Source organism: Rutilus rutilus, assembly GCF_951802725.1.
Source record: "Rutilus rutilus genome assembly, chromosome: 6".
Taxonomy (NCBI): Eukaryota; Metazoa; Chordata; class Actinopteri; order Cypriniformes; family Leuciscidae; genus Rutilus; species Rutilus rutilus.
The window spans coordinates 28,708,754-28,736,374 of record NC_140214.1 but is presented as its reverse complement, the minus strand read 5'-3'; the positions used below and the strand labels follow the sequence as shown (position 1 = coordinate 28,736,374).

The window sequence follows — 27,621 nt, the reverse complement described above, 5'->3', positions numbered from 1 at the left end:
GTCTGCCGTTTGGTTTGTATGAACTGCCTGTTTTTTTTTTTTTTTTAACTGAATGGCAGTGGAATGGAAAAGAACACAGTTGAACTAAAAGTTGATCTTGAAACTGTGGGGTTGGTGCATTAAAGACAGTCAAGATGCTCTTCTACTGCATATTTACAAAGAAAAATAAAATAAAAAGCAGTGCAATGAAAATCAAAAATTGTTCTGTGTGAACTGGCCCTATAAGAACTTCAGGAACTGTTTTGCTATTTCCCCATTTGTGGAATGACAATCTGCTACAGTCAAATGCAAGCTAGCCAACTATTCAAATTACTGTCGGTCTCCTGGACATTTTCATAGTGTGCGGTATACTAAGCTTCTAGAAGAGATGTTTATGGCTGAAAAAAATCCTTACTATTTCTTCCATCTTGTCAAAACAATCTGGTACAGCAGGTCATTCTCCTAAATCAATATAGCTCGCAAACAGAGCACATAAAACCTACTCAAAATACTACAAAAATAATTCAAAATATACATTAAAAATAGTTGTCCAGCTGTACTGATATCATAATGAAGAAAAAAATTCAATTGTAATTCTTGACAAGAATTAAAATAGTTTTGCATGTTTTTTCTTGTTATTTATTAGAAAATATGAATATAATATGTAATATTTGTGTAACTATTAAAACGTTTTTTTGGGGAAATAATAATTAAGTTATACTAATTTTACAACAAAATTCAAAATGGCTGACACCCAAAATGGCCGATATGGAAAAATTGGGTTTCGTTCGACTCGGCATGCTTCAACGAATCTAAAGAGACCAGATTTCAGAAGTTCAGAAGTTATAAGCAAAAAGAGCCATTTTTAATATCTCCTGACCACTAGGTGGCACTGCGTCGAAACTGTGCAGGTAGCCTCGGGTCATGGTTGTCATAACACACACCAATTTTAGTCAGAATACGCTAAAGGGTTGCAGAGATATAGCCTCATGTTCATTTTGACGTGCATTTTGTTGAATTCGTTCTCATGTTATTCGAGAACAGTTTCACGAATCAACTTGAATTAAATTTTTTTGTTTGTTGGCATGGTCTGAAGATGATCTGGTTAAATTTTCGTGAAAATCAAAGCAACGGCCTAGGAGGAGTTCGAAAAAGTAAGTTCTTTGGAAAATTCAAAATGGCGGAATAATTTTCCTAACGGAAAATGACATAAAATTTTGTTTCTAGCCCTTACGATTCAAAAGTTATTAGCATAAACATGAGTTAAACTTTGGACAATTGGTGGCGCTAGAAGGTTTAAGTTAGAGACTCCAAATTGCTCTGGTGACACCCAGACAGCAACATAGTGTCAGCCCATCTGGGCCGTGTGGAATCCATGTGTACCAGGTGTGGGCCGGATCTGGTCCGACACTATGTTGCCGTCTGGGCAGTTTAGAGTGACTGTCCTCTATCTGTGTACCAAATTCATCAACTTTCCCACAAGCGGTTCTATGGGCTGCCATAGACTTCAGGAGTGGAAGAAGAAAATGGAATAATACTTTAAATAACACTAACAGATCCAATAGGTACCTACCTTCAGTGCTTGGCCCCTAATAACAATAATGAATTTTGCACAAGTGTTGGCATAAGATTTTCAAAAGATTTTTTACATTTTATTTATCATTTGTCATTGAACCTTTATCATGCTCCAATCCAAATTCTCTTTAGACAGATGATGTTGATACATGATGTGAAAATAGCTGAAATGTTGTGGTATTTGTGCATTTCAACCCTTTATTTACCTATTGGGACAGCGTTGGGATTTGTAAAGGTCTATATGGGGTCACCACCATGCTGTTTAATGATCAACAGCCCGACAGGAGGAGGCATATAAAAGAAGTTCAAAACCGTGGCCGTCTTACTCTATTGATCAGTCTTAGCTTAAAAGAAACAACCATGATACTGCTTTTACTGTCGCTCCTTCTGGTGTCGTCTCTGTCTCATTCCTTTCCTACAGAGCTCACCTTGCCTGAACATCAGACAGAAACTCGGTTACACTTTGCGGCTCTGGACGAAGTTCGGCTTTTGGCGAACGGCCTCCTACAGCTGGGCCATAGCATGAAGGACTTTGTGCAGAATACCAAGAATCAGATCAATGATATATTCCAAAAGCTCAACATCTTTGACAAATCCTTCTACCAACTTTCTGCGCTGGCCAGTGAAATCAAGGAGGAGGAGGAAGAACTGAAGAAGACCACTGTGTTCTTAAAAGCAAATAATGAGGAAATAAAGAGTCTGTCGCTGAAGATCAACTCCAAAGTGGAAGATATCATAAAAGAGAGGAATCATCTGAGGAGTCAGGTGGGAGGCTTGGAGGAGAAGTTAAGTGGTCTGTCCCAGAGTTTGCTCTCAACTGAGCAGGTTGCAGAAATCTCCACGCTCAAGGTATGATTAGGAATTGGCTCAAATGCAAACATGCTAGATGTTTTATTAATAGGTCACACCTAACATCTTAAATAATATCTTGAATAAATGTTTTCTGACATTTATTCAGGTTTCAGGGTTCACAATGTTAGACCCCGCTCTTTGTTTTTAATACATAATTGTTCATTTGAATTGAATCGGTCACGTGTTTTCCATGTGTTGAAGTGGAATTTCATTGGAAATCACTCAATTGCGATACAAAAAATAATTACTCCAAGTTTTGGGCAAAACATTTACAGTATATTCACAACATTGTATTCAACAAAATATGTCTATTTATACCCTGATATGTAATTATAATTTTTTTTCACAACTGAATATCAATATTGATAACACTTTATTTGAAGGTGTCCTTGTTACAGTGTAATTATACATTTAAGTACAGAGTAATTTGAATTAACTACATGTACTTACTATAGCGTTAGGGTTAGGTAGGGTTTGGTTTAGAGTTAGTTGCATGTTATTATGATTATGATTGCTACAGTAAAGTGAAACAAAGACACTGTAAAATCAAGTATCACCTAAATATTTCTCTAAACTAAGGTAAACAGTCAAATTAACAGAGTTTTAAAAGGCAATTTAATGTATAAGAATAAGAATACAGAAAAAGTCAAGACAGATAAAAAACAAATATTCAACATTAAAAAAATCACACAGAACTGAACTTATTGACAGAACACAGACAAAGACAGAAATCAAAACAGACTGACAATGTGACACAAATAGTGCATAATGGGAAATGTGTTTTCCTCCCATGGTCCAAAAATGATTTACATAGTGAAATGTATAATGATGCATATCATTATTAATGTAGAAAAACGGAAAAGGTACTGGTAATTTTCAGCCAGAAAAAAATTCCATTAAATTAAATACACGACACAAAATAGTTTTCTAGCACAACATAATACAATGATACAACCTTCCTATTAACATAGTACTTTTTTTTTTTTTTAAGTACATTGCACTCCAGGTATACATTTTATCATTCATGCATTAATTCATTCCAAATTTGATTTGAAATATCCTGTTTGCTACCTCATTAAATATTAAATATTAGTTCATAGTATCAGTTATGAATGGTGCATAACCCTGCCAGGTTCTACATTTATGTTTGATAAATGATGTATAAAAATAACGCAGAGAAAACATCTCATTCACAACAGATGTGAATTGTGAAGTGTCTATACCGTGGCCAGGAGGGTGAAAAGATGCTAAGATGTTGCTGTTGTCTATTAGGAGATAATCCAGACCCAGGAAAAGAGCATCACTGATCTGCTGAAGGCTGTGAATGAACAAAGTGAGCAGCTCAACAACCAAAGGACCAAGATCAAGGGCCTGGAAAATAAAGTACAGTATTAAGAGACCATGTGTGGATATGTTCAGCATGTAACCCATCCTGCACAGTTTGCAATTAAAAAAATGAATGATATTTTAAATCATGCGGCTTGTTGATGTGAAGTATGCTATTATTTGTTAAGTGATGGGACTATTCATCCAGCAGACAATAAAATGAGCATAAATACCCCATAGACCTAGAATGAAAGCAGGACCTGAGCCAGATATGGGATTTGGAAACTCCCGTAAGGCCCATTCACACCAAGAGCGATAACTATAGCATCCACACCAATACACAATAACATTGTTTCTTTAAGAATGCGCTGCAGTTCTGTATAATCTTACATTTGGCATGACTTGGAAGTTTGTGATAGTCTTTCTTTCGCTAAAATGATGTCTGAGTGAAACAGCTTCTTGAAAAAGATGATAAATGTTGGGTGGGGCTTTATCGGGAATTGATTGGATGGTTGTGGTTTGCTATTGCTATGATGTCATGTGATTGACAGGTTGTCCCGCCCTCACGCCAGTAAACACTCATCAGAGAAGAGAAGAGATGAGCAAGAGGGAGGGGAAGCTATTTTGATTAAAGATTATGTGGCCACATAAATAAATAAAAACTATATGTGCACGAATAAATCATTCATAATAAATATTGCAATATCCCATAAAAAAGAAGAATTGTCTATTTTGATTTCATGATGACTTTAAATGCTCTAGCTCTTGAAAGCATAATGGATTCTGACTGGCTGTTAATGTTTATCATTAGATAGAAAAAATCGTTCTGAAAGTGATTCCAACAATATTGTTCCTCTGCACTGTTGATGATTATTAAAACGTCATAGTTATTGTAGCTTCTGTCCTTGGTGTGAATAGACTATGAAGTTTTTTTTGAGTAAAACTGTTTTCAAAATTGCTATCTAGCTCAGCATCCAGGAAACTGCTGAAAACTTGCAAAGGAACCGCCAAACCAACAGCCTCGCAGGATACCTTCCGTACTTCACATCCGACGGGAGCTTCTCAAGCGGTAGGGGAGGCAGGAATGAACGGCTTTGAAACATGTTACTGCATCTGTTCAGTTACACACCAGCGTGTCACGTTGTGTTGTAGATCTTCCAAAAGACTGCGGCGAGGTCTTCAGCCGAGGACAGAAATTCAGTGGCCTGTATGCTATTAAACCACACGAGTCGAAAACTTTTCTTGTGAATTGTGAATTCACCGAGGGTAAGAATAAAGCATATTTCTTTCTAACATCTCTGAATTCTTAAAACATCCAGAGGTTTTTCCCTTCAACAACAACAACAACAACAACAACAACAAAAGACTCATTAAACTTTGAGATGACTGTGGCATACTGGTGTGTCATCTACAGAGGGAGTGTTCACTGTCATCCAGCGCAGACATGACGGCTCTGTGGACTTTGACCAGTCCTGGGAGGAGTATGAAGATGGATTTGGAGACTTCAGCAGTGAGTTAAATGAAGGATGTTGTGCTCATAAACTTGAGTAAATGTGTTCAGTCTGTGATTATAGTGCGGAGCACAATGGAGTGCTGTGTGTTTGGTGTTGAGAAAGTCTGACATCTTAACATTCTACTTTTAGTATAATTTTTTACAACATAATTTCACAGTGTGCAATTTGACCAGCATTTCACTTTTATGATGTTGCCATCCTTGTCCTAATCTGTTCTCATGAGAAATCCAGGCATAATATCTTTCAGAATACTTACGGAAGAAATATAGTGTCATGCATGTGGTTACAGCCTTGTGTCGTAGTGCACGCTAAAAAATTATATGATCAATAAGTGATGACAATATATATATTTTAACATTGCTTTAACTCATCAAAATAAATTCTTTTCAATGTTTTTTTTTTAAATAAGTTATACAAGAATCAACTCATTTTTAAAGTCAGTTTAATGTACTTTAAGTTGAAATGACTTGCACAACCAAGTTGATTGTACTTAAAAAATATAAGGCAGCAACTTTTTTATAGTGTTTGTTTGAAATTCATATACTTTATTTCATTTGAATAGATTTGAACATTTCTGGTAGTGGGCAAATTACTTATACAAAAATAAATATAAATATTCTAAAATGTATTTTATAAAATATTTTGTGCCAGTGATAAAATTTAAAATAAGAGTTTGAAGGTCAGTGGAAACCTAGTGGATCATTATAAAAAATAATCATAAAACTGAAGACGAAAATCTGTAAAAAAAGAAAAAAAAAATTACCCTTACAAAGTTGAAACATTGAGCTTGACCAACCAATGTAACTCTAACTGTATACACTGTAAAAAAACAAAACTATTTCATTCTTTCTACTTCAAAATTTCACATTTAAATGGTTTCAAAGTAAATCCTATACTAAATTTCAGTGTTTCAGAAGCTTATTCCTGTTTGAAACATGATTAAAATGACCAACAGAAATGATGTCAGAAAAATCATAACGTTGAAAAGAAAGTGAGTGGCATATTCAGCATTTTCTCAGAATAATACATAATACATTTCAGGGAAACAAAACTACACATACCGTGAAAGCATCATTTTCATTACAAGAGCAAAATTTAAATAATGAATATGGTTGCATGCAACTTGGCTGATATACGTTTAATAATAATAATACTTTGATTTTTAATAATTGTATATATCTAAACTGTAGCATTATTAAAACGAGTGATGTCAATATGTTAAAATGTGAAATAATGCCTATAGTAATTAGATCACACCATACTGTATATATTATGATATTGGAATGCCATAATATTCCAAAGTAATATTACAATTTCTAACACTCATACAGAGCTAGATGTCTCAGATGTCTGTGTTTGATAGGTGAGTTCTGGCTGGGGCTGAAGAAGATCTATGCTGTTGCCCGTCAGGGACATTCTCTCCTGCACGTCCAGATAGAGGACTGGAGGAAGGAGAAGCATTTCATAGTTTATCAGTATATCCTGGAGGACGCTGCCTCCAACTACACCATCCACCTGAAGCTGCAGTCGGCTGAGTCCAGCTCTGCTGTGGACGAGCACACTGGCTTCAGGTTCTCCACTAAAGACCACAACGATGGAAACCAGGATCCAAAATGTGCCCAAGACTACACAGGTACAGTACATGCCATCATTTGCAGCTAACATAAATATGTTCCAAGAACATCTTGCTAACGTTCCCATTAAGTTATGAAAACGCTATGTTCTTTGAAAGTTCAAAATGTCCAGTTTTTTTAATGTTTAAAAGAAAAAAAATTCATGGTTGTACAAATGTTAAGGGAACATTCTGTTTTATAATTTTGCAAACTATTGGAACATACAAGTAGTAGCTAACAATTTGAGAAATGTTTGATGAACAGCCAGCTAAACCGTTTCAAGAAAAAAAGTTCCATGAACGATGCACAGTACAGTATAAATAATGGGGTTTTTTTTAAGTTAAGAATATTATTAAAGACCAGGTAACTTTGAACGATTGTTCCATTAGCGTTACTGGAAGAACGTTTGTTTATAACTTTGAGAGAATGTTCCCTGTTAGCTGGGCTTTCATGCCTTTTTACATTGAGTGATGCTGTGCAAAATTAATATATAAAGTATAGCTTTGCCTGTGCCTGAGCCTAAAGAGCCTATTTTGAGAAAAACCTTGTGTGTTTTTTTGTGCATAATATGCTTTTGTGTGCATGGAAATTGCAAATTAAATGTGTCATTCTGTACACGACTGCTGCTGTTTCCTTTAGGTGGGTGGTGGTTTAGCATTTGCGGCGACATTAACCTGAATGGCAAGTGTATTCGGAGCAGACCTCCTAAAAAGGGAACCCACTGGAAACCTGGCAGGGGAACCACCATCTTCAAGGCCTCAAAAATCTCCATTAGTCATCTCACAAAGCCACAAACCCCTTAATATCAACAGTATGTGCAGAAACACAGTATGGGATTATCGGAGCTCCAATACACATTCAAGTTGAACAAATGAATACAGTTTTTTACAAAATAACCTTTTAATGGACATGACAAAGTTTGTTGAGTATAAACATATCAAGTATGATGCAGTAAAAATGGGACATTTACTTACACTATGATTAGGCCTCTGGACATATGATTCAGTTTCTCCACCAGTCATCTTAATTACACTGCAATGAGTCCAACAAGGAAACCTCTCATTTAACCTTCTGAGAGCCAGTTTCATCCATGTGTCTTATTGGCTGTCATTTGCTATTTTTGAACTACTTCCAATAAATATTCTCTTATATTTATAATTTTATTAACATTAAATTCTATTTACTGTTTTTTTTTAACATTTTATGTATAAAAAAATTATAAATGACAGCAAGTAAATCTGTGAGGGGGAGGGGAGAGAGAAAAAAAAGAGAGAGAGAGAAAGAGAGAGAGAGGACGTTCGTAGCTGATGCAGCATTGCCCTCTTCTGAGCATTGTCAATAATTGCAGTTATTTTTTAATTAAAGTTTGTTCAAATAATACATACACTGATCAGCCACAACATTAAAACCACTGACAGATGAAGAGAGTAACATTGATTATATGGTTAAAATGGCATCTGTCAAGGGGTAGGATTTATTAGGCAGCAAGTGACCAGTCAGTTCTTGAATTTCATATGTTGGAAGCTGGGGGAAAAAGTAAGTCTTGTGGGGTGTTGACTGTACAGGTGAAAGTGCAAGTACAACATGTTCCTGCATCAGCATGTTTGTTGATCCTGGAACAACATTCCAATCAACCAATCAGATTTGAGGGACAAGTTTAAAGTTTATGTCAAGTTTAGGCTTACAACCAGGGTTAGGTGCTTCTACAGCAGTGTTATGAATCTATCAATCACCTCTGATTTTATAGATAAGATATTAGTAGAGTTAGGTTAGGGATATGGTTAGGAAGACTACATTTATATGGTTAGGATCTACAAAATATGTCTTAAGCCACGCTTCCACCAAAATTACCTGGAACAAATTGTCCCAGGAATTAGTCCGATGACGTAGGACTATGCACGGCTTTCCAGTTCATGCTGGATTTCGTCCTCTGCATATAAACTTAAAGCGGCGCTATGCAGTTTTGGTTATTTCTTCACTGTTTTCTCGCTTTTTGCGAGTTTCTCTATAGAGCTCCCCCTACAGCTTCGGAATAGATATTTGACAACACTGTCGTAAAAACTCGTTGGTGACTCTCCCCCCTCCCATCTTCTCCCTCTTGTCATGTGCATTTGTTTTCAAAGAAGCCGGCAAACGCACAGAGCCATGTCAACTGAGGCATGTATGATACACAGAAGGCTAGCATATATTTGTATGTGTGCAGTGCCGTAAAGCAATTTGTTACATCGCGAGACCTGATATCACGCGATACTTCCTGACGCTGAGGACGGTGGCTCGCCGGCCCAAAGTTGCAAGGGTGGTTTTTCCGCTCAAAGGCGCTAGGGGGAAGCGAGAAGGCCACCATTCAACCCGAAAAAAGTCATATAACCATTCCAATGACTGCAAAGCTGTTCAGTTAAGGTAAATTAAGCTAAAAAAAACTGCATAGTTCCCCTTTAATAAAGCCTGAACCTCGTTGTCGGCCCATTGGTCGTATTCTTAAACTCCATTGTTGATTTGAATAGCAAACAACTCTTAAGGTGATGATACACAGGGCAACTTTTTGAGCAATGTTGCTGGGCACTTTCCCATTGAAAATGGGCAATACATTTCTATCTGGATAATTTAGATCGGTCGTGGTCCGTGTCCCATTTGGTTGCCCAGCAACATTGCTCAAAAAGTTGCTCTGTGTATCATCACCTTTACTGCACACACCGCAACAGACTTTTAAGAATGGTGGTTGAATAAAATGCTGCGTGGAATCAAACAATCAAAATGCTGCGTGAACTCAACAAATCAGCATGTTCAGTGCCCAAGTCCCACCCCCGAAAGTTCCTGCGGTGGAAACACGGCTTTACTTGGCAAAATCACAGTGACCTCCTGGGATGCAGTGGTTAGTACCAACCAAAAGTGGTGCAAGGAAGAACAACCAGTGAACCGACATCAGGGTCATGGGAGCCCATAGCTCACTGATGCACATGGGTAGCGAAGGCAAGCCCGTCTGGTCTGATAACACAAAAGAGCTACTGTAGCTCAAATTGCTGAAAAACTTTATGCAGCCCATGATAGAAAGGTGTCAGAGTCACACAAAAAGATCACAAAAAGTTTGCTGCATATGTCAATGCATAGCCACAAGCTGGTCAAAGTGACTCCTGTCCACCGCCGAAAGCACCTACAAGAAGCAAGTAAGTGTCAGAACATTATTTCCTTTATTTTAGAGAAATGGATGAAGGTTGCCTGGTCTGAAGAATCAGGTTTTATGTCAGATAAATTGGGTGTATGGCCGGGTGCGTGTGCATTGTTTACCTGGGGAAGAGATGAAAGCAGGATGCACTATGGGAAGAAGACAGGCGAAGGGAATCAGTGTTGTGCTGTGAAAATCCTGTGACCTGGCATTCATGTGGATGTTACTTTGACATGTACCACCTACCTAGATTTCTGCAGACTACGCACACCCTTAATGGCAATGTTCACTGATGGCACTGGCCTCTTTCAGCAGGATAATGCACCCTCCCACACTTCAAAAATTGTTCAGGAATAGTTTGAGACATATGACACAGAGCTCAAAGAGTTGCCTTGGCCTCCAAATTCCCTAGATCTCAATCCGATTATGCTGGACAAACAAATCTGATCCATGGTGGCCTCACCTCGCAACTTGCCTGGATCTTAAATGATTCTCCTTTCTTTCTACCCCAATTGCCCTGGTCTTGTTGCAGTAAGGACTTCCCCTGGGTCTTTTTTTATTCAGTTTATTCTGGAGCCAGCTAAACCACCTGTTATAATCAACACATCAACGCAGTAATTTCATCCATAAGGATCTTAGACATGCTGCAGTCAATACCCAAACCCCCCTGACTGTCCCCAAACCCTGACTGTCCTGTTATAAAATGACATGGCATGTTTTTCATTAACTGCTCAGATCTTGAATGATCCTGGGAGATTTAGAATATGTCAAAACAACCCATTTAGTGTTTACAGCCAGATCACCCTGGGCTTATTCACTCAGAATCAGCTCTATTTAGCCTCTGAGTAAATGCCTGGGCAAATAGTGCACATGAATGAGCCCTTGTTGGCCGTCTTATGCATCTGCCTCAATAGGCCTTTGGAGGCAAGAGAATCTGACAGTGATGCCCATGCACATGTGTGAGAAGCCGTCTTTAGTTACCAAGTTTAATTTTAGCCCGTTAACAGCTTCAATCCAACTCTCGGGAATGCCATAAGGGCACAAGGCTTTTCCTCCTTCTCCTTCCGCCACTCTCTCTCTCTCCTCTGCGAGGAGATAACAGCTTCTCCTTTAGTCTTCCTCAACGGTTTGGAGCAATGAACGATAGTCCCTTGCAAGTGCTGACGTTGCCTACTTCTCCGTACCCCGACCAGAGGCCAGGAACCAGTGGCCTGAGGAAGAAGGTCCATATTTTCCAGTCTAAAAAGAACTACTTGCACAACTTCATTCAGTGCATCTTCTCCTCCATCGACCTGCGGGACAGGCAGGGCTCCACTATGGTGGTTGGTGGAGATGGACGCTACTTCAATTCGACTGCAATTCAGGTCATAGTGCAGATGGCTGCTGCTAATGGGGTCAGTTGCAATTCTTACAGCTATTTTCTTATGAGGAACCACTATATTTTTCTAAATCTCATCCAGGTTATCATTATAGACACCTGGCTCTCTTCCCAGATGCATCATGACACCTGCACTGTATCTTTTGTAGTATATTATAGGCCTACTTTATACTCTTGTAGTTTGATGGCAAGAGATACTGTAGGTCTCCAAATAGAGTACATTACCTCTAATAGAGTACATTTTCAACATAAGCAGTGTGAGGAAATAAATATCAAATAGATAGCTGGTTTATTGCTGACCACTTTTCAGTTTTTCCATATTTTCCACTTTCCACACTTTCCATATTTTTTCTTGACTTTTTACAGTAAACACATTAACACTCTATAATTTCTCATATGACGTTGGTCCAGTTGAAATTTGTTCATGATGTCCTAAACCGATGACCAGTAACAAATGGTATTTAATTCAATGGGGTTGATGAATTTCTTAGGTGGGTCGTGTTGTGATTGGTCAGAATGGCATCATGTCGACGCCGGCTGTGTCGTGCTTGATCAGGAAGATTAAAGCCATTGGTGGGATTATTCTTACTGCCAGTCACAACCCTGGAGGACCTGACGGAGACTTCGGCATCAAATTTAATACTGCCAATGGAGGTAAAATAGCTCACATGTGATTATGAAGATTTTTTTCTTCTTTTTTTTTTTCGTTATCATTGTAAATCTTCATTGCAGGTCCAGCACCAGAGGCTGTCACAAATAAAATCTTCCAAATGAGCAGAATCATAGAGGAATATGCCATCTGTCCTGAACTCAGAGTTGATCTAGGGACTATTGGCAAGCAATCCTTCGACCTGGAGAACAAATTCAAACCTTTTACAGGTGAAAACATTTGCAACACAACTTCTTAGCTGTTGATTCAAAAGAATGGCATGAAAAATAAACAGAATGTCCTGTCGATATTCTGTCATGCAGTGGAAATTGTGGACCCAGTTGAATCCTATGCCAACTCTCTGAGGAACATCTTCGATTTTGCCATTCTGAAGGAGTTACTATCAGGAGACAATCACATCCAAATCCGTTTAGATGCCATGCATGGAGGTGAGGAACCATATTTATTTCCACTGATATAGAAACAGACTGATCTAGCCATTGAGTTACCACCATAGCCAACGCTTCATCAAGTTCATTCTCCACATTTTGAAAAGAGCATTAAGAGTAGCAGCTGCATCTACTTAATGGGTCGAAGATGCTTCCATGCATGGCAGTTGGATAGGGATGAGTTTAGACTTGCACTGCTGCCTACTTCTCTGCGAGATTGAGTTTCCATATACATGCTGTGATCTGAATGATTAAGACAAGCCATCTGACATAATATTAAAAGCAGGTTCAGCTCTCCTCTTGGGAGTAACTCCATACCACATTGATGAGTCCCTTGAAATTATAGGAGTCCTTGGAAGACTTCCATTGCAATTGCATTACTGTAAATGCAATGTTTGCTTGATTTAAGTCTGGTAATCAACAGAATGTCATGGTTTCTGTAGATGCAGTTTAAATTGTATTGAACCCAGAGCATTCCTTCAGCGAGAGTTTATTCAAATTGAATCAATGAAAATGTTTTAACAGGTAAAGAAAGGATGGCTCTCAGTATGAATCATTATATGTACAACTTGGTCTTGTGACTCATTAAAACGTCTGATTCTGAACTTTTGTTATTGAACCTCCATTGGTTCTACAGTGATTGGGCCGTATGTGAAGAAGATCCTGTGTGAGGAGCTGGGCTCCCCTGCAAATTCAGCCATTAACTGTGTACCTCTGGAAAACTTTGGAGGTTGCCACCCAGACCCCAACTTGACCTATGGTGCAGACCTTGTTGAGACAATGAAGAGTGGACAGTATGACTTTGGAGCTGCTTTTGATGGTGACGGTGTAGGTTTTGAGACATCACGACCTTGCTATACAACCTTTTGACCCAAGCAAAAGTGCTCAAGTGACAGTCAGTATAACATTTTTCTTGACCCCGTACTGACCCAGTCGCTCTCTCTGTCTCTCTTTCTAGGACCGTAATATGATCCTTGGGAAGCATGGCTTCTTTGTAAACCCCTCCGACTCAGTTGCCGTCATTGCTGCAAACATATTCTGCATTCCTTACTTCCAGCACACAGGAGTAAGAGGCTTTGCTAGGAGTATGCCCACCAGTGCAGCTCTAGACATGTGAATATTACTCCTAAATGTTTCACATTATTAAAGATGTTCACTTACCAAGATCATCTGCATCTCGACTCACTCTGTGCTTCTATGCAGGGTGGCCAGGGCCACCAAGATCCAACTATACGAGACTCCAACTGGTTGGAAATTTTTTGGGAGCTTGATGGACGCAGGACGTCTCTCACTGGGTGGGGAGGAAAGTTTTGGCACAGGTAATGAATGTACAGTACCAAGTCATTTAAAGACAAATACATAATAAGAATTTTTTTTTTCTTCAATTATGGCAACTTTTGGCGATGCAGACAATAACATCTCTTAAAGAGGACCTATAATGCCCTTTTCCAAAAGGTTTTGGGGTCTACTTGAATAGGTTTTCATGCTTGAATATTCAAAAAATATATATTTTTTCTCATATTTGACATTGTTGCAGCTCCTCTCTTCCCAGTCTGTTAGTAACGCTCAGGGGTGCGTTTTCCGTACAACGACATAACTCGCTGCTTAACTACCACAGTCACGACTGTTTCCCGAAACCATATTGTCACAAATTGGTCGTTCAACCATATTGGTTAATGACGTCACGCACGTGGTGGAGTAATAACTACTTTTGATGAATCCGTTTGAGATCGAATTAATGCTAAGTTGAGGACTATTTCAAATTTTTCTCAGTTATCTAGCTTTATTTCCAGATTCAATCATAGTCTCGATCTTATGTACTTGAGCATGTACGGAAATGCGCACTCTACAAAAATGGTGCTTTTAATCTCTTGACAAACTAAAAGAGGTAAATTACATTTGTATATACTCTAAATATGGTCGAGAGCTGTCGTTCCAACCACACAACTTTGCGATGCTGTTTGCGAATGTTCGTTAGAACTATGGTTTCGGGAAACACAACTCGTTTAACTATGCAAATAACGACGGAACTTGCGACCATAGTTTGCATATGATGCTTTTGGGAAACGCACCCCTGTCTAGTTCCTGTCTCTATGAAGCCCCTCCTTCTGAAAAGCGCAATATACTCTGATTGGTCGGCTGGATCAGTGTATTGTGATTGGGCGACCACTTCGAGCTTCGTGTTTCAGAAATGTCACGCCCTTTACCATAACCATAAGTTTCAACACACTATTAATGCAAACATGGCCTCTCCCCCTTTTCTTGTGCATGTCGGGGGGAATTTTTTAAATAAGGAATATTGTGACGTGTTCGTTTCTGGAAGAAAACTCGAGACTACTATCAAGGCGTTTCAGGGAGACGTTGTCGTTTACTGATATAGAGAATAGGGAATGTGTGATTTGGAACTTTGCAGACCTTTTTAATGCTCAAACAGTAACACTAATAGTGTGGCACATGAAGAAATTTTGACATCTATGGAACCTTTCTATTGTACAAAAGGTTCTTGAAAAAAAAGTTATTTTAAGAACTGGTCACTGAAAAGTTATTTGGTAAACCCAAATGTTTATTCTATGGCTTTGCTGTGATTTATTTTGTTTTCTTCAAACATGTATTATTTTTTTATCATATGCTCATCACTGACATTGCTGCTTCCATTGTAAACAAGTAAAGTAACTTTAGAACAAAACTGATTAGTTGAAGTTGAAGAAACAACCACAACAAAAAAATGGGGCAACAAAGATATGATTAAATTAGCTATATCTTCTTGATAGGTTCAGATTATATCCGGGAGAAGGATGGGCTTTGGGCAGTGCTAGCATGGCTGTCCATCCTAGCGGTGAGGAGGCAAAGTGTAGAAGACATTATGACAGACCACTGGAGAACCTACGGGAGGAATTACTACACCAGGTGTACTATCAATAAAAGACCACTTCTTCATATACAGTCTATTCAGACATTTTTATATTGATGACATATGTACACATGACAGATTTGATTATGAGGCGGTGGATTTAGATGCGGCTGTGGAGATGATGTTGGATCTTGAGCTGGTGGTTTCAGACAAGGCATTAATTGGGCAAGTGTTTACTGTGGGGGAAAAGAAATACCAAGTGGAGGCGGCAGACAATTTTGAGTACAGTGACCCTGTGGATGGAACCATTTCAAGAAATCAGGTACTCTTTTATAGTAGATTCTCCATACATATTATACAAGTAAAGACACCAAAAAAGCAGACATTTAGCTATTGAATTGTTATTAAAAGCTATTTAGCTAAAATTTTAACATGAAATATCAACGTCATTTTGACAAAAGAACTTTAATTTCCTTCCCCCAAATCAGTTAAGTGCTAACTCCGCCCAGTAGCCGATTCTAACGATTTCATTGGTCAATGACGGTGCTGATTGTCTACATCTGGGGTTTTCTATCTTTTAAGGGGAGTTTACGCAAAAACTGAAAACTTCTTAATGCGTTTTAGCCGTTCATTTATATGACAACAGCATTTTGGAGGCCTGAAAACACACATTTTTTAAAACGGGGTTCAAAGTGCAAGTTTTTGAAAACTATCGTTATCGTCTCAGTGTAAACTACAAAAAAGAGAATTTGTGAAACCGTATTACATGTTCAGTCTAGGAGCGTAGTGTTTCTTTACAAAGTGACATCGCCAACTACTGGCCTGGAAGCAGAATATAGCATTTTGAAATAGTTATCATGGATCCGTGTGAACGGGGAACGTTTTGACAAGATTGTTGTCTATGCACGAAAACCTTTTCCAGACAGCTATATATTAAGTCCAAATATACTATAAAAAATGTATGTATTATAAAAGTGTAAAATATTATTTGGAAAATATTTAGTTTCTCTATACGTTAGCCTACATCTTTTTTTTATTTAACTCAACATTTTTATTTATTTAAATACATTTTAGTTTTATTTTACATCTAAAGCATTCAGTGAATAAATAAATTAGTTTTTGCATTGTTTTTGTCTAAACCTTTCCACAAGCCACGTGGATTGAGTTGACCAATGAAACTGGGTGTTGGGCGAGAGACCGTTTAACTTGTTTAAGGGGAAGTTCTCGCCGACAAAGGAGGCAGGGAATAGGGATACTGTGATTAATGTCTGTAATTAATTGTATAACATTACAACATAAATATTAAGAACATGTAAACATTCCCTGTAGGGTTTGCGGATCATTTTTAAAGGAGGTTCTCGCATAATCTTTCGTCTTAGTGGGAACGATAGTTTCGGAGCCACAGTTCGCCTATATATCGACAGTTTTGAGAAAGATTTAAGCAAGCTCTTTCAGGACCCACAGGTAAATGATGACTTGTTTCGTATGGAACTTATTCTTTTAAAATTTATTTAAAATCAATCATCTTGCTTATCATATAACATTTAAACTGAACTGAATTTATTTTTGTTCACAGGTGGCGCTGGCAGAGCTCGTCACCATTGCCCTGCAGCTTTCACAGATACATGAAAGAACCGGGCGAAGAGGCCCTACTGTTATTACATGATTACTTTTAATGTCCTTTTACTTTTTCATTCTTTTTTTTCTGTACATTGTTTTCAGCGAAAAATGTAATTGCAACATGTTCTCGCCTTATCAGAGAGAGTACCTTAGCTTCACCTTTGCTTGGCTTATGGATATTAATTGCGTCACTTGACGTTCCAGGAAGGTTACCGAGCAACGTGGCCATAACCTAATTAATATTCATGAGCTAACCACTGACGAAATTTGTATTCGTGAATTCGCTGCCCAACAACCCATAGATATATACACCCAACAACGACATGTTGGACTCTAAAACAAGCACTGATGTCAAGTAATAATGTAATATTATACTGGCTGAAATGAGACGCAGCTGTCACACAGGTAGGCTAAGTAACTTATGATAACGAATATATAATTTAAGGAATGGTGTCTTTAAAACAATTAAATGTGCTATTCCAGCATGATTCATTCATTACGGGTTTTGATGTAAAGTCAAGAGTTGGGTAAAACTTATGTCTGTGTAAAAGAGTATTGCACAGCTGCACATCTGTCTCATTTGTTTTATGCTGTATATTCAGTAAATTTTGAATAAATGTCTCGTTTACCCAGAGAGAGAGTTATTTATATTTATATTTATATATTTCTGATACAGGCATTAGGCCATAACTTATATTATGTATATTTTAGGTTCAAGGTTAAACATCCTGATGTGTAGTTAAAAGGTTTCCACTTAAGGCTATTTAAGCCAGGTCCCATTAGTCAACTAACAATAAGCAATACATTTTTCACAGTATTTAATCTTTGTTCATTTTATTGGTATTACTGATATAATTACAGGTTAAAAAAAGAAAAGAAGGATATAAATAATTAAATCAGACGAGCCTATTCCATGATTAGCCAAACTTTCCCTCACATTCCAACAGGTTACAGGCCTCATGCACATACAGTGCTTTTGATGAGTCAGCAATAATCCACACTCATATTGTTCTCTTGCATATTGCTAAAGAAATAAGTAGCCATGGAAGCATATGATAAGATGTCCTGCTCTCCATCAACACAGATCATTACGAACAGCCAGGAGCTGGAGGGTAAGAATAACCCACAAGTTCACGAACTCTTCCTTGCACATCATAAATCACATTTACCAAAATCATATTAAAATGACAATACTTTCAAACAATATTTTATCACCATTTAAATCAGACGGTGGGGCAGATATGGGGCTGAAGTCAAGCGAAAGGCAAGACCACAAATCTTTTGACTCTTACTTTAAAGTTTTGTAATCATAAAAAATGTATAGGATTTAACTATCTCCTCTTCTTTACCAGACGAGTATGTAGAATTGCCTTTGAGGAGTATCTCGTCATATGGATGAAAATCGCCACCACTAACCCAGAACTTCTGACCGGAAGCGAATGTAAGTGATTTAATATAATGTATAGTGATGATGGTGTGGAATACATCAGAAAATCTAATGTACTTTTTTACTTTAAAAAAATATGTATATGCTCTCAGTAAGATGTTTTCAAATACAGAGTCTGGTGTGGAGATGGTCTGCCAAAATTCGTTGATATTTTTTGTTACAGCTTTGGATGAATTCATCAAATATACAGAGAGATATGCAGTCAATTATGGGTCAGCAAGCGGTGATAAAGATTGTCTCGTTCAAATGCAGCGCAACATGTGAGTTGATGTAATACTCATCCCACTCATTACAAGCTTAGATATTATTACAATTTAGTTGCAATGAAATATAGTTTACATTTCTGAGATGAAGGAACGCTTGTAATGTCCTGTATCCATCTTTTCCTATATGCAAGGCTCTCCTTGTGGTGCCATAAAACAATTTTGAGATAAAAAGTAAAATGTAAGGTAATTATGACATTTTATCTTATCATTTTGACTGAAATTGACAGTCTAAATTACTAGATAAAAAGCCATAATTATGTCATATTGTCTTTATGTCAAAATTACAACGTAGTATCTCATAATAAAAAAAAATCTTATAATTGTGACTTTTTATGTCATAATTATGATTTACCAAAGCATGATTCTTATGTGGAGGAAATGGGCTTCCATACACATCATGATATCATCCGAAGGACTGTTTTTGCTAATTTAGTAGAATAGAGAGTAGTAAAGAACTGCACTCCATTCAAACATACTAGCTCATTATCAATGCTTGATTTTAATAAGGGGATATAATGGGCTTTACTTTTTAAAACTGGACCACCAGAACAGTATTTGAAGTTCTCGGTTATTATGTGCAGCCCTGTTCAGAAGCTTCCAAAGAAGCGCAGCCGTGTGGAATGCATGAGAAGACTCTACATGCAGTGCAGAGCTCCAGGTGATTGGTCCTGTAGATCAGACTGTGCGTGTCCTTTCGGAGATCCCACCTCACCTCACCTCAGTTTCTGCTATGTGTACCCCATTAGAAGCGCTGATCCCCCAGATTCCTGGTGCTGCTCAGGGTTCAGATGGGCGGGAACACTGGGAGCAAGAAATGGACGAACTGGTGGAATGGACTCATTCTCTCTCTTTGAAAGAATTGGATAACCTATGACTTCTAGCACACATTTAGATAATATAACGTGATCCTATAAACACAAATCAGACCTTTTTTTTAAACAAGAGCTGGATTTACAGTACAATAAACAATGTCTTTAGGACACATTTAAAACCAAGGAACATTTTATTTTTGACAATTATGACAATATTCATCCATCCATCCATCCATCCATCCATCGTCATAGATATTCCAGTAAAATACAACAAAAATGTCTCCTGTGGAATAGAACTCTAATTTCATTTTTATATAATTTTATATACATTATATTTGATGTGGTTTAGTTTTTATAAATGAGTTTTTTTAGCACTTGATTCTTAAACGCTAAGTGTAGGCTGTTTCGTTAGCCAAGTACCTGGAAGAATACACTATAAACAGAGAGTATTTTGGAAGTAGGTGATTAACTGACAATGATTCAAAGAGAAAGTAACGTGCAAAATAGTTCTTAGTATAATGAGGAAGGTATAGAAAAATATATAAAAAATGAAATCTAATACAGAGAAATAGGTATAGAAAAATATGACCAAATGAATCTGAATTCTGTAGGTGAACCTGATGAGATGAAAGGACGTTAGATGTTATCTCTAGAGTGGAGAAACTTAAACTCTTTAATCAGGCTCTCGAAGTCCACTCTGTCTTCTGGGGCTTGACTCCAGCACCTGCGCATCTGACAGTACACCTGCAGCCACAGAGACACATATATTGAAGAATCTGGCCACAATACAGTGTAATATAATATCGCAAATGCACCCAATAACAGCCCCTCCATGGGTGGCTATTTCTCAGAGGTCAAGTATCTTACCATATCAGGGCATGAATCTGGGCATGGCATCCTCCAGCCTTTCTCAAGAGCTTCTACCAGTCTGACCATAGTCATCTGCCCATTAGACCGACCAATCGTGTTGAGGAAAACCTACGAGACACATTTTTAGCAACATCAAAGAATTTAAATAAACAAAGACGGTGCACACGTGGGAGAAAGCCCAACATGGCGGAATAATAAGTCCAGCCTTCTAAATAAAAAAGCCAATCAAGTCATTGCAGCTGCTGTTAGAAGCTCCGGTTGCTATTGAAACAGTTAGTGTTCTGAGAGAGGTGCATTTTAGGGCTGCAAATGCGCATTGGCCGGTCTAGCATGAAAAATATGTTTTTTAACATAACATTTATGGGATAGTTCATGTCAGATTTTGTTGCTGATTTGAAACGTGATTCAAATGTGAGTTTGGCTAGCAGTATTTGAGATTTCAGGATTTCCCCCATTCAAGTAGATAGGATTTGGTCTTGGACGCTCGAAATAGCTGCCCGGAGGGGTTGCAGATATGGCCGTCGAGTGAACAGACTTTCCTTGAAAGGGACTTTGGCAACATTTAACAGGAATCAGCGAATGGGTCACTGGGTTACCTGAAGTATTCAATGAAGTCAATATCAGGTTTGTAATGGCCAGGGGGTGGCTCACCTTTGGAGGGCTGCTGTCATGGTGACAGTAGGTCATAATTTCATAGAGGGTGACCCCAAATGACCAAACATCAGATGCCTTATAGAACTTCCGACTAATCAGACACTCTGGAGCATACCTGCACACACACAGCACAATCAGTGTAAGGTAGCGGCTGTGGAATTAAACAATATCTGGATCAGCAAATCAGCATCCTAGAATGATTTCTGAAGGATCACGTGACACTGAAGACTGGAGTAATGATCAAAGGAACAAATTACTTTAAAAAATATATTAAAATAGTAAACATTATTTTACTATTAAATTATTTCCCAATATTGCTGTTTTTAATGTATTTTCGATCAAATAAATGCAGCCTTGGTGAGCTTAAGCATAATAATACTAAACATCTTACTGATACTAAACTTTTGAATGGTAGAGTATAAATCATTGGCTAATCTGAGAACTCTTCAGAAAACATTTATCTATTCCTCCTTTATAGGAATATTCAACAAATTTAAAAACAAGTTGATACAGTGATTTACATGATGATTAAAATATTTAAAGTTAAAGAACGTCCAATCTAAGCAGAAATGGGTGCTGCTTTACCAGTACACAGGACTGTCCTGCTCTTCTGTCACTTTGTAATAATCCTTATCATCTTTGATGCTCTTAGTCAGGCCAAAATCCCCGATCTTCACAAGTGATTCATTCTCCACTAAGATGTTCCTCGCTGCTAGATCCCTGTGGATGTAGTTCTGAGATCCCAGGTACTCCATTCCCTGATGAACACACAGGAAACAGTCAAACCCACAATATACTGTATACCTGTAAACTAAAATTAAATTGGAAACTGAAAATATTCAAAATATTAATAAATACTATAATTATATAAATACTAAAAACACTGGCAGGGAACTAAAATGTGTTCTATGAATAAAAATAAAAAAATAAAAAAAATCAATTGTTCTATTAATTCTATAAAAATATTTCCAAATATTTATAGAAATTTTAGTAAGAATCCTGAATACGTTGCTTTATTTGCCTAGGGAAGTGTAACAGCTTTTTTGATGCATTGAGTAAAGTAACATTACTTTATAAATTTACACAAAATACTTTTTATAAAAGTAACTAAAATATTTAAGTTAAATTAATTTGCTTAAACACTTGACAACTGAATTCTCTCTCTTCTCCATAACATAGTCACTTAGAAATGCACACTCATGTGTGCGCAGGAACAGACAAAAAGTACAAATGTAACAAAGCACATTAATTTCAACATTCAATAAAAAGAGCTGTACAGTAGATAATATAACCTGTTATGTTAAGAGATATTTTCTATGGCATACCTAGCTATAGAAGTGGTCAGACTATAGTAATATGATATGTTTTTAAAAGAAAATGAAGGTGGGTTATTTAGGCTATGTTGTTAAATAAATGATTGTGTTAAACACTTGCAAAAAAGAGATAGTCACAGCCAGGTGAGAAAAAGTAACGTGACAAAAACTTTCCATAAAAAGTAACTAAGTAGCGTAATTAGTTACTTTTTTAGGGAGTAACACAATATTGTATCACATTACTTTTAAAAGTAACCGTGTTGGCTATATTACCTGACATATCTGAAGAGCATAAAGCAGCAGTCTCTTCTGTGTGATGTTGGATTTGTTACGAGGCAGGTAGTCTTTCAGACTGCCAGCGGGCAAATACTCCATAATGAGCATGATATTCGTTTCCCCTGATAGACACACATTAACCGCAAGCGATAAGTAATACAGCGAGTGTATATATAACTGGGCTATCTTTTGTAATTGAGGTATATAATCTTTTCAATAAAGGTGTAAGCCATCAAGATTAGACACAGATGTGAACACTTGCCTTCTTCATTGCAGATGCCTTTGTATTTGACGATGTTTTCATGGTAAAGGTTTCTGATGGTGTTGATTTCTTTTCTCAGGTTGCTGCTCTCATTCTCTGTTTTCAGAGATTTGACGGCCACCAGCTCACCTGTCTGATCTCCATGAGGATCATACAGGCACAGTTCCACCATCCCAAAGTTACCCTGGACAAGATTTATAAAGAACGATATAAACAGATAATGATTCAAGGACACATTATTCCAAGGGGATTATGAGATTTAAGAGGGATGAGTGTGAAATGGGTTTAACTTGGTCCAGATTTCCAATTAGAATCCCTAGTTTTAGAATTTATACAGTATTCCTATAAAACAATTCTATACTATACTTAAAAAAAAAAAAAATTATATATATATATATAAAATAATAAATATATATTTATTACAGTGTCCTTGTTACACATTACATAGAGTTACTAAAGTAATAACTATAAATTATGCATAATTACATGCAACTACAACAGCAACTAACCCTTACAACAAACCTAATCCTAACCATAACCCTATAGTAAGTATGCGTAGTTAATAATGAATATTACTCGGTACCTAAATGTATAATTACACTGTAACAAGGACACCTTAAAGTAACCGAAATTTCTTTAAATTTCTTTTGTTCTACTAGGGTTATCATAATAGTCCTATTAGGAGCAACAGTGTTAACTAAAACTACTAAAAATAATTTCTGTTAATTGAAATAAAGCTGAAATCAAATCAAATATAAATATTAGTTAAAGAAAAAAAAAAGAAAAAAATACTGTATTAGCATTTACCTGAAATAAAATAAGTTGAAGTACTAAAATTACAAAAACTAAAATAAATATAAATTAAAAGCTAAACACAAATGTTTGGAAAAAAAACAACAACACATGACTAAAGCACATAACAAAATTACAAAAACTTAAAATAAAATAAAAACAAAATACAGAAATGAAAGCAAAATTCAAATGAATAAATACTACAATATTATATAAATAATACTAAAATTACACAGAATTAAAATGTGTTCTAAAAATTCCATGTTCTAGAATTCAAAAAAAAAAAAAAAAAAAAAAAAAAAAATTACGGACCAAACTTTTTTTTGACTAAAAGTCCAGTACCTCTCCAAGTTTTCGGATTTTCCTGAGGAATCTCTTCTTGAAATCTGCAGGATCAGTCTCCTGTGGAGGAATTACCCCTGATATAATGGGAAGTTCTGTAGATAAAACATAAAAAGTTAATTAAATTCAGTACAGCAAATATTAACATGCTTAATATACTTCCAGTTGTATTTTAAAATGTAAATAATACCTTTTCCCCCCCAAATAACAGTAATGAAAATTAGATTTTTAAAAGAGGGTTTTAAACTATAATGACGATGCTTTTTTAATAATAAAAAAACAAGGTTTTTGGTTGTCGGGTGAAATATAAAATCTTTTGATGCACTTGATGACAACAAAAAGTAAAACAAATTCTTAAAAATAAAATAAAATCCATTGGCTAAAATAGAGTTAAAGACTAGTATCTGTGTTAGTCATTGTATGATATTATGTGACAGATACCCTGCTCTCGCTGCTCTTTGATGCGGCCCAGCTCTCTGGCTATGGCTCTGAAAAACGGTCTCTTCCGGGGGTCATAGTTCATGCACTGGGAGATCAGATCAGCCAGTTCACTGATGCTGGGAGTGACCAGAGTACCACACACTTCATAGAATCGCTCTTTCTGTTCATGTACACATAGAGGTTAGATTAAAAACAATATAGTTTAAGAAGCAAATGACAATACATGGTTTTCAATTACAATAAAACAACAGCTGCTTTATTCAAGTATAAATGCAGAAACGTATTAGAAAGAGTCAAGCACCTCTGAGAGTTTCTTATCAGACAGAGGCACCTCGCCATTGTAGCAGATCTCCCACAGTGAGGTCCCAAACCCCCACTTGTCTGCTGCAACACTCAGTGCGTTGGGGTTATTAACACACTCCGGGGCAATCCAGGGGATCCTTTCAACACACTCTGTCCAACAGGCACAATGAGTGTTAGTAGTGCAAAATGGGGGTTATGCTCAACAAACTTCTGTATTCTGTAAAACAGGTCGCACTGCTTCCGGTTTCGGGTCTTGTATATGTGCTTCATTATGTATAGAGACATTTTACTCAAGATACCTTCAGAGCAGTGAGCAAAGATGAGTGTAACGAATGTCCATCGCATATACAGGTTGATATCTAAAAGTTCTAATATTTTTCTTCTTCTACTTTTAGATGTTTAAATCGAATAAAACGGCAAGAATAAAAAGAACTAGCTAGGTTAGCATATTACCTTAGGGTTAGTTTGCCCCAAAATGAAAATTTTGTCATCATTTACTCAGCCTCGTGACTTTCCAAACCCGTAACACTTACGTTCTTCTTCAGAACACAAATAAATATATATTTTTAATGAAACCTGAGAAAATTCTGTCCCTCAGTTGACAGCTACACAACTACCACTTTTAAAGGGGTCATATAATGGTACATGCACTTTTACAAGTTGATTGTACTGAAATGTGTGTTGGCAGTGCCTGTACACAACCATCATATAATGATAAAAATCCATCCAGTGTTTTTTTATTTTTAATCTTCTTATATGTTTTCCCCCCTCTCAAATCAAGCCGTTTGATTTTGTGACGTCACAAAATCGACGCCCCTCCCACGATTGTTGATTGACAGCAGCGTTTCGACACAGACCCGCCCTCGCTCGTGAGCGAGCTGTCAATCATAGTCCACGCGTCATTGTTGATACGCTGGAGCACTGTCTATGAGCAGAATGGCGTCTAAGCGATTGTGGTGTTCTGTTCTTGGGTGTAATAAGGAACACAACGTAATTTTGATGTTCCTAAATCCGAACCGCTGAAGACGCAGTGGCTGAGTTTTGTTTTCGAAGGGAATATTCCCCACGATCAACATCAATGCTTTCATGTTTGCGTGAATCATTTCTCACCAGACTGCTTTATAAACGAGGGTCAGTAAAGCTGGTTTTGCTAAGAAGCTGCTCCTGAAAAAAGGATCGGTACCAACTATTCGTGTTCCTGCTGCACCTCCAGAAGAAGAAGTGAGTGTAACGTTTTATTAACCTTTATATTAATATTTATATTAATCTTTGCAAATCGCTATGCGATTGCGGCTATTTTTACACTCAGGGTACATTACGGCATGTTTTCTATGTACGACGTTCTCAGTATAGTTTATAATCCCACTTTTATAATGAACAACACGTTATGGTTATTGTGTTATTATAAACGGTGTATGCACAGAACAGAGGGGCGGGGTGAGCAAAGCTCATTATCATTTAAAGACACATGCACTTAAACGGCGTGCTGAAGACAGAGCTGTTTTTGACCAGGTAAAATGAGTGTTTTCTTACAATACTAATGAGAATTTTTACTTAAAGTATATTACAAACGTTTAATTTAGACCCTAAAGAATCATATTAGCTTGTACAAAAATGGCATTATATGACCCCTTTAAGTTTCAAAACGTTTATAAATAGATTGTAAACCTAATCCATATGAATCAGCAGTTTAGTCAAACTTTTATGAAGAGACACAATCGATTTATAAGATGAACAGATTTAATTTAAGCTTTTATTCACATAAATATTGATCAGCAAACAAACACAAGCTCAACCGTACTTGCTTGATGTGCAAGAACAAACCTCATTGGTTCTTGCTGAAGCTCAAACGTGCTGCGTAACAAGAGAATGAACCTCTTTGGTAAATTCATATGGATTAGTTTTATGATCTCTTTATGAACTTTCTGATGCATCAAAGTGGTAGCTGTCAATGGAGGGACAGAAAGCTCTCAGATTTCATCAAAAAGATCTTCATTTGTGTTTCGAAGATGAATGAAAGTCTTACGGGTTTGGAACGACATGAGGGTGAGTAATTGATGCCAATTTTGTGTGAACTAACCCTTTAAAACCCTTTAACATAGATATCGCTGTCAGTTCATACTGTCATTGACCTGTTTTTGTGTTTGTTCATGTGACGTTCTGCATAAAGGCTATGGGCTCAGTCAGAAACGGTCAATGACACTTAGTCAACACTATTACACTGGTTTACCTTTGCCTCGCTACAATGACATTACAAAACAGTGAAGTTGAGAAGTCAAAATATATTCAAAAATGTAAATATTATATTGCTACTATATAAATTATTGTTCTTATTATAAGCACATTTAAAAATTACACTGTGACAATGTTGCTTGCTTGGTTTCTTTTTCTGTCAAGTGACAAATAAAGACCTTTTCTGTTTTTTTTTCCATTAGGCACACTGCCATTAAAAAAAGTTGTAAAACATTTATTCTGAATGAGTGTGCATGAGCGTGTGTTACCCCTTTGGCTGAGCACAGAAATGGACAGTCCAGGATCACTCAGTTTAATGAAAGGACCACTCTGTCCTTCTAGACCATCCAGCTTCAACAGGATGTTTTTAGCGCAGACATAGCCGTGGACAAGCTTCTTATCCTCCTGAAAGAGAGAAAATAAGACAGAGTCCATTTTCTGTCCCAAAGATTCCACTAGAGAGTTTTCAATTACGTATTTACAAATTATATTACTATTAAGACCTCTATGGGTAAAGTAAAGCAGGACATCAAATCATCCACTGGGAAATGTAGTTTATAATTGCCACATGTTATTATTGGGATCCATTAATAATTACAGTAAATATAATTTACTGGATATATTATTTAGTTATTCAAAAAG

At 37.0% G+C, this 27,621-nt stretch overlaps 4 protein-coding genes across 8 annotated transcripts in view; 3 read left to right on the top strand and 1 right to left on the bottom strand.

The window, feature by feature from the left end:
* Positions 1-1,849: 1,849 nt before the first annotated feature.
* LOC311292774 (angiopoietin-related protein 3-like) lies at positions 1,850-8,231 on the top strand. The gene is made up of 7 exons (XM_084412591.1): positions 1,850-2,403; positions 3,679-3,789; positions 4,699-4,801; positions 4,885-4,998; positions 5,147-5,242; positions 6,610-6,879; positions 7,499-8,231. The coding sequence occupies exons 1-7, from the start codon at positions 1,915-1,917 to the stop codon at positions 7,660-7,662; spliced, it is 1,347 nt and encodes a 448-aa protein (XP_084268717.1). The 5' UTR covers positions 1,850-1,914; the 3' UTR covers positions 7,663-8,231.
* A 2,831-nt stretch (positions 8,232-11,062) lies between these two features.
* LOC311292119 (phosphoglucomutase-1-like) lies at positions 11,063-17,236 on the top strand. 3 transcript variants are annotated; one of them, XR_014627671.1, is made up of 11 exons: positions 11,063-11,416; positions 11,892-12,054; positions 12,133-12,279; positions 12,373-12,498; positions 13,136-13,326; positions 13,457-13,611; positions 13,702-13,817; positions 15,270-15,405; positions 15,488-15,671; positions 16,729-16,813; positions 16,926-17,236. XR_014627671.1 is itself a non-coding variant. In XM_084411640.1 (11 exons), the coding sequence occupies exons 1-11, from the start codon at positions 11,159-11,161 to the stop codon at positions 17,013-17,015; spliced, it is 1,701 nt and encodes a 566-aa protein (XP_084267766.1). In that variant the 5' UTR covers positions 11,063-11,158; the 3' UTR covers positions 17,016-17,236. The 3 variants fall into 3 exon arrangements, 2 of the variants coding, with proteins under 2 accessions (XP_084267766.1, XP_084267767.1); XM_084411640.1 differs by having other exon boundaries at positions 16,679-16,813; XM_084411641.1 differs by lacking the exon at positions 16,729-16,813.
* Positions 17,226-19,669, top strand: LOC311292120 (uncharacterized protein). 2 transcript variants are annotated; one of them, XM_084411643.1, is made up of 7 exons: positions 17,226-17,374; positions 18,000-18,081; positions 18,197-18,233; positions 18,322-18,410; positions 18,580-18,676; positions 19,264-19,340; positions 19,429-19,669. In XM_084411643.1, the coding sequence occupies exons 2-7, from the start codon at positions 18,012-18,014 to the stop codon at positions 19,554-19,556; spliced, it is 498 nt and encodes a 165-aa protein (XP_084267769.1). In that variant the 5' UTR covers positions 17,226-17,374; positions 18,000-18,011; the 3' UTR covers positions 19,557-19,669. The 2 variants fall into 2 exon arrangements, with proteins under 2 accessions (XP_084267769.1, XP_084267768.1); XM_084411642.1 differs by having other exon boundaries at positions 17,917-18,081.
* Positions 19,670-27,621, bottom strand: part of LOC311292118 (tyrosine-protein kinase JAK1-like) — a 20,306-nt gene continuing 12,354 nt past the window's right edge. For both annotated transcript variants that reach the window (XM_084411638.1, XM_084411639.1), the window contains exons 15-24: positions 27,249-27,384; positions 24,746-24,897; positions 24,445-24,604; positions 24,004-24,098; positions 22,870-23,053; positions 22,605-22,729; positions 21,604-21,776; positions 21,016-21,133; positions 20,362-20,472; positions 19,670-20,238 (exon numbers count right to left, since the gene is read on the bottom strand). In XM_084411638.1, the coding sequence (XP_084267764.1) occupies positions 20,131-20,238; positions 20,362-20,472; positions 21,016-21,133; positions 21,604-21,776; positions 22,605-22,729; positions 22,870-23,053; positions 24,004-24,098; positions 24,445-24,604; positions 24,746-24,897; positions 27,249-27,384 (1,362 nt within the window). In that variant the 3' untranslated portion in view covers positions 19,670-20,130. The remainder of the gene's footprint in view (positions 20,239-20,361; positions 20,473-21,015; positions 21,134-21,603; positions 21,777-22,604; positions 22,730-22,869; positions 23,054-24,003; positions 24,099-24,444; positions 24,605-24,745; positions 24,898-27,248; positions 27,385-27,621) is intronic.

Excerpts from the sequence above, each read along its gene's own strand:
- LOC311292774 (XM_084412591.1), top strand. The coding sequence starts at position 1,915 with ATGATACTGCTTTTACTGTCGCTCCTTCTGGTGTCGTCTCTGTCTCAT. Across the intron at positions 2,404-3,678 it reads CAGAAATCTCCACGCTCAAG|GAGATAATCCAGACCCAGGA; the intron begins GTATGATTAGGA and ends GTTGTCTATTAG. Across the intron at positions 6,880-7,498 it reads ATGTGCCCAAGACTACACAG|GTGGGTGGTGGTTTAGCATT; the intron begins GTACAGTACATG and ends TGTTTCCTTTAG.
- LOC311292119 (XM_084411640.1), top strand. The coding sequence starts at position 11,159 with ATGAACGATAGTCCCTTGCAAGTGCTGACGTTGCCTACTTCTCCGTAC. Across the intron at positions 15,406-15,487 it reads GGGAGGAATTACTACACCAG|ATTTGATTATGAGGCGGTGG; the intron begins GTGTACTATCAA and ends TACACATGACAG. Across the intron at positions 16,814-16,925 it reads AGCTCTTTCAGGACCCACAG|GTGGCGCTGGCAGAGCTCGT; the intron begins GTAAATGATGAC and ends TTTTGTTCACAG.
- LOC311292120 (XM_084411643.1), top strand. The coding sequence starts at position 18,012 with ATGGAAGCATATGATAAGATGTCCTGCTCTCCATCAACACAGATCATT. Across the intron at positions 18,082-18,196 it reads GAACAGCCAGGAGCTGGAGG|ACGGTGGGGCAGATATGGGG; the intron begins GTAAGAATAACC and ends CATTTAAATCAG. Across the intron at positions 18,234-18,321 it reads GGGCTGAAGTCAAGCGAAAG|ACGAGTATGTAGAATTGCCT; the intron begins GCAAGACCACAA and ends CTTCTTTACCAG.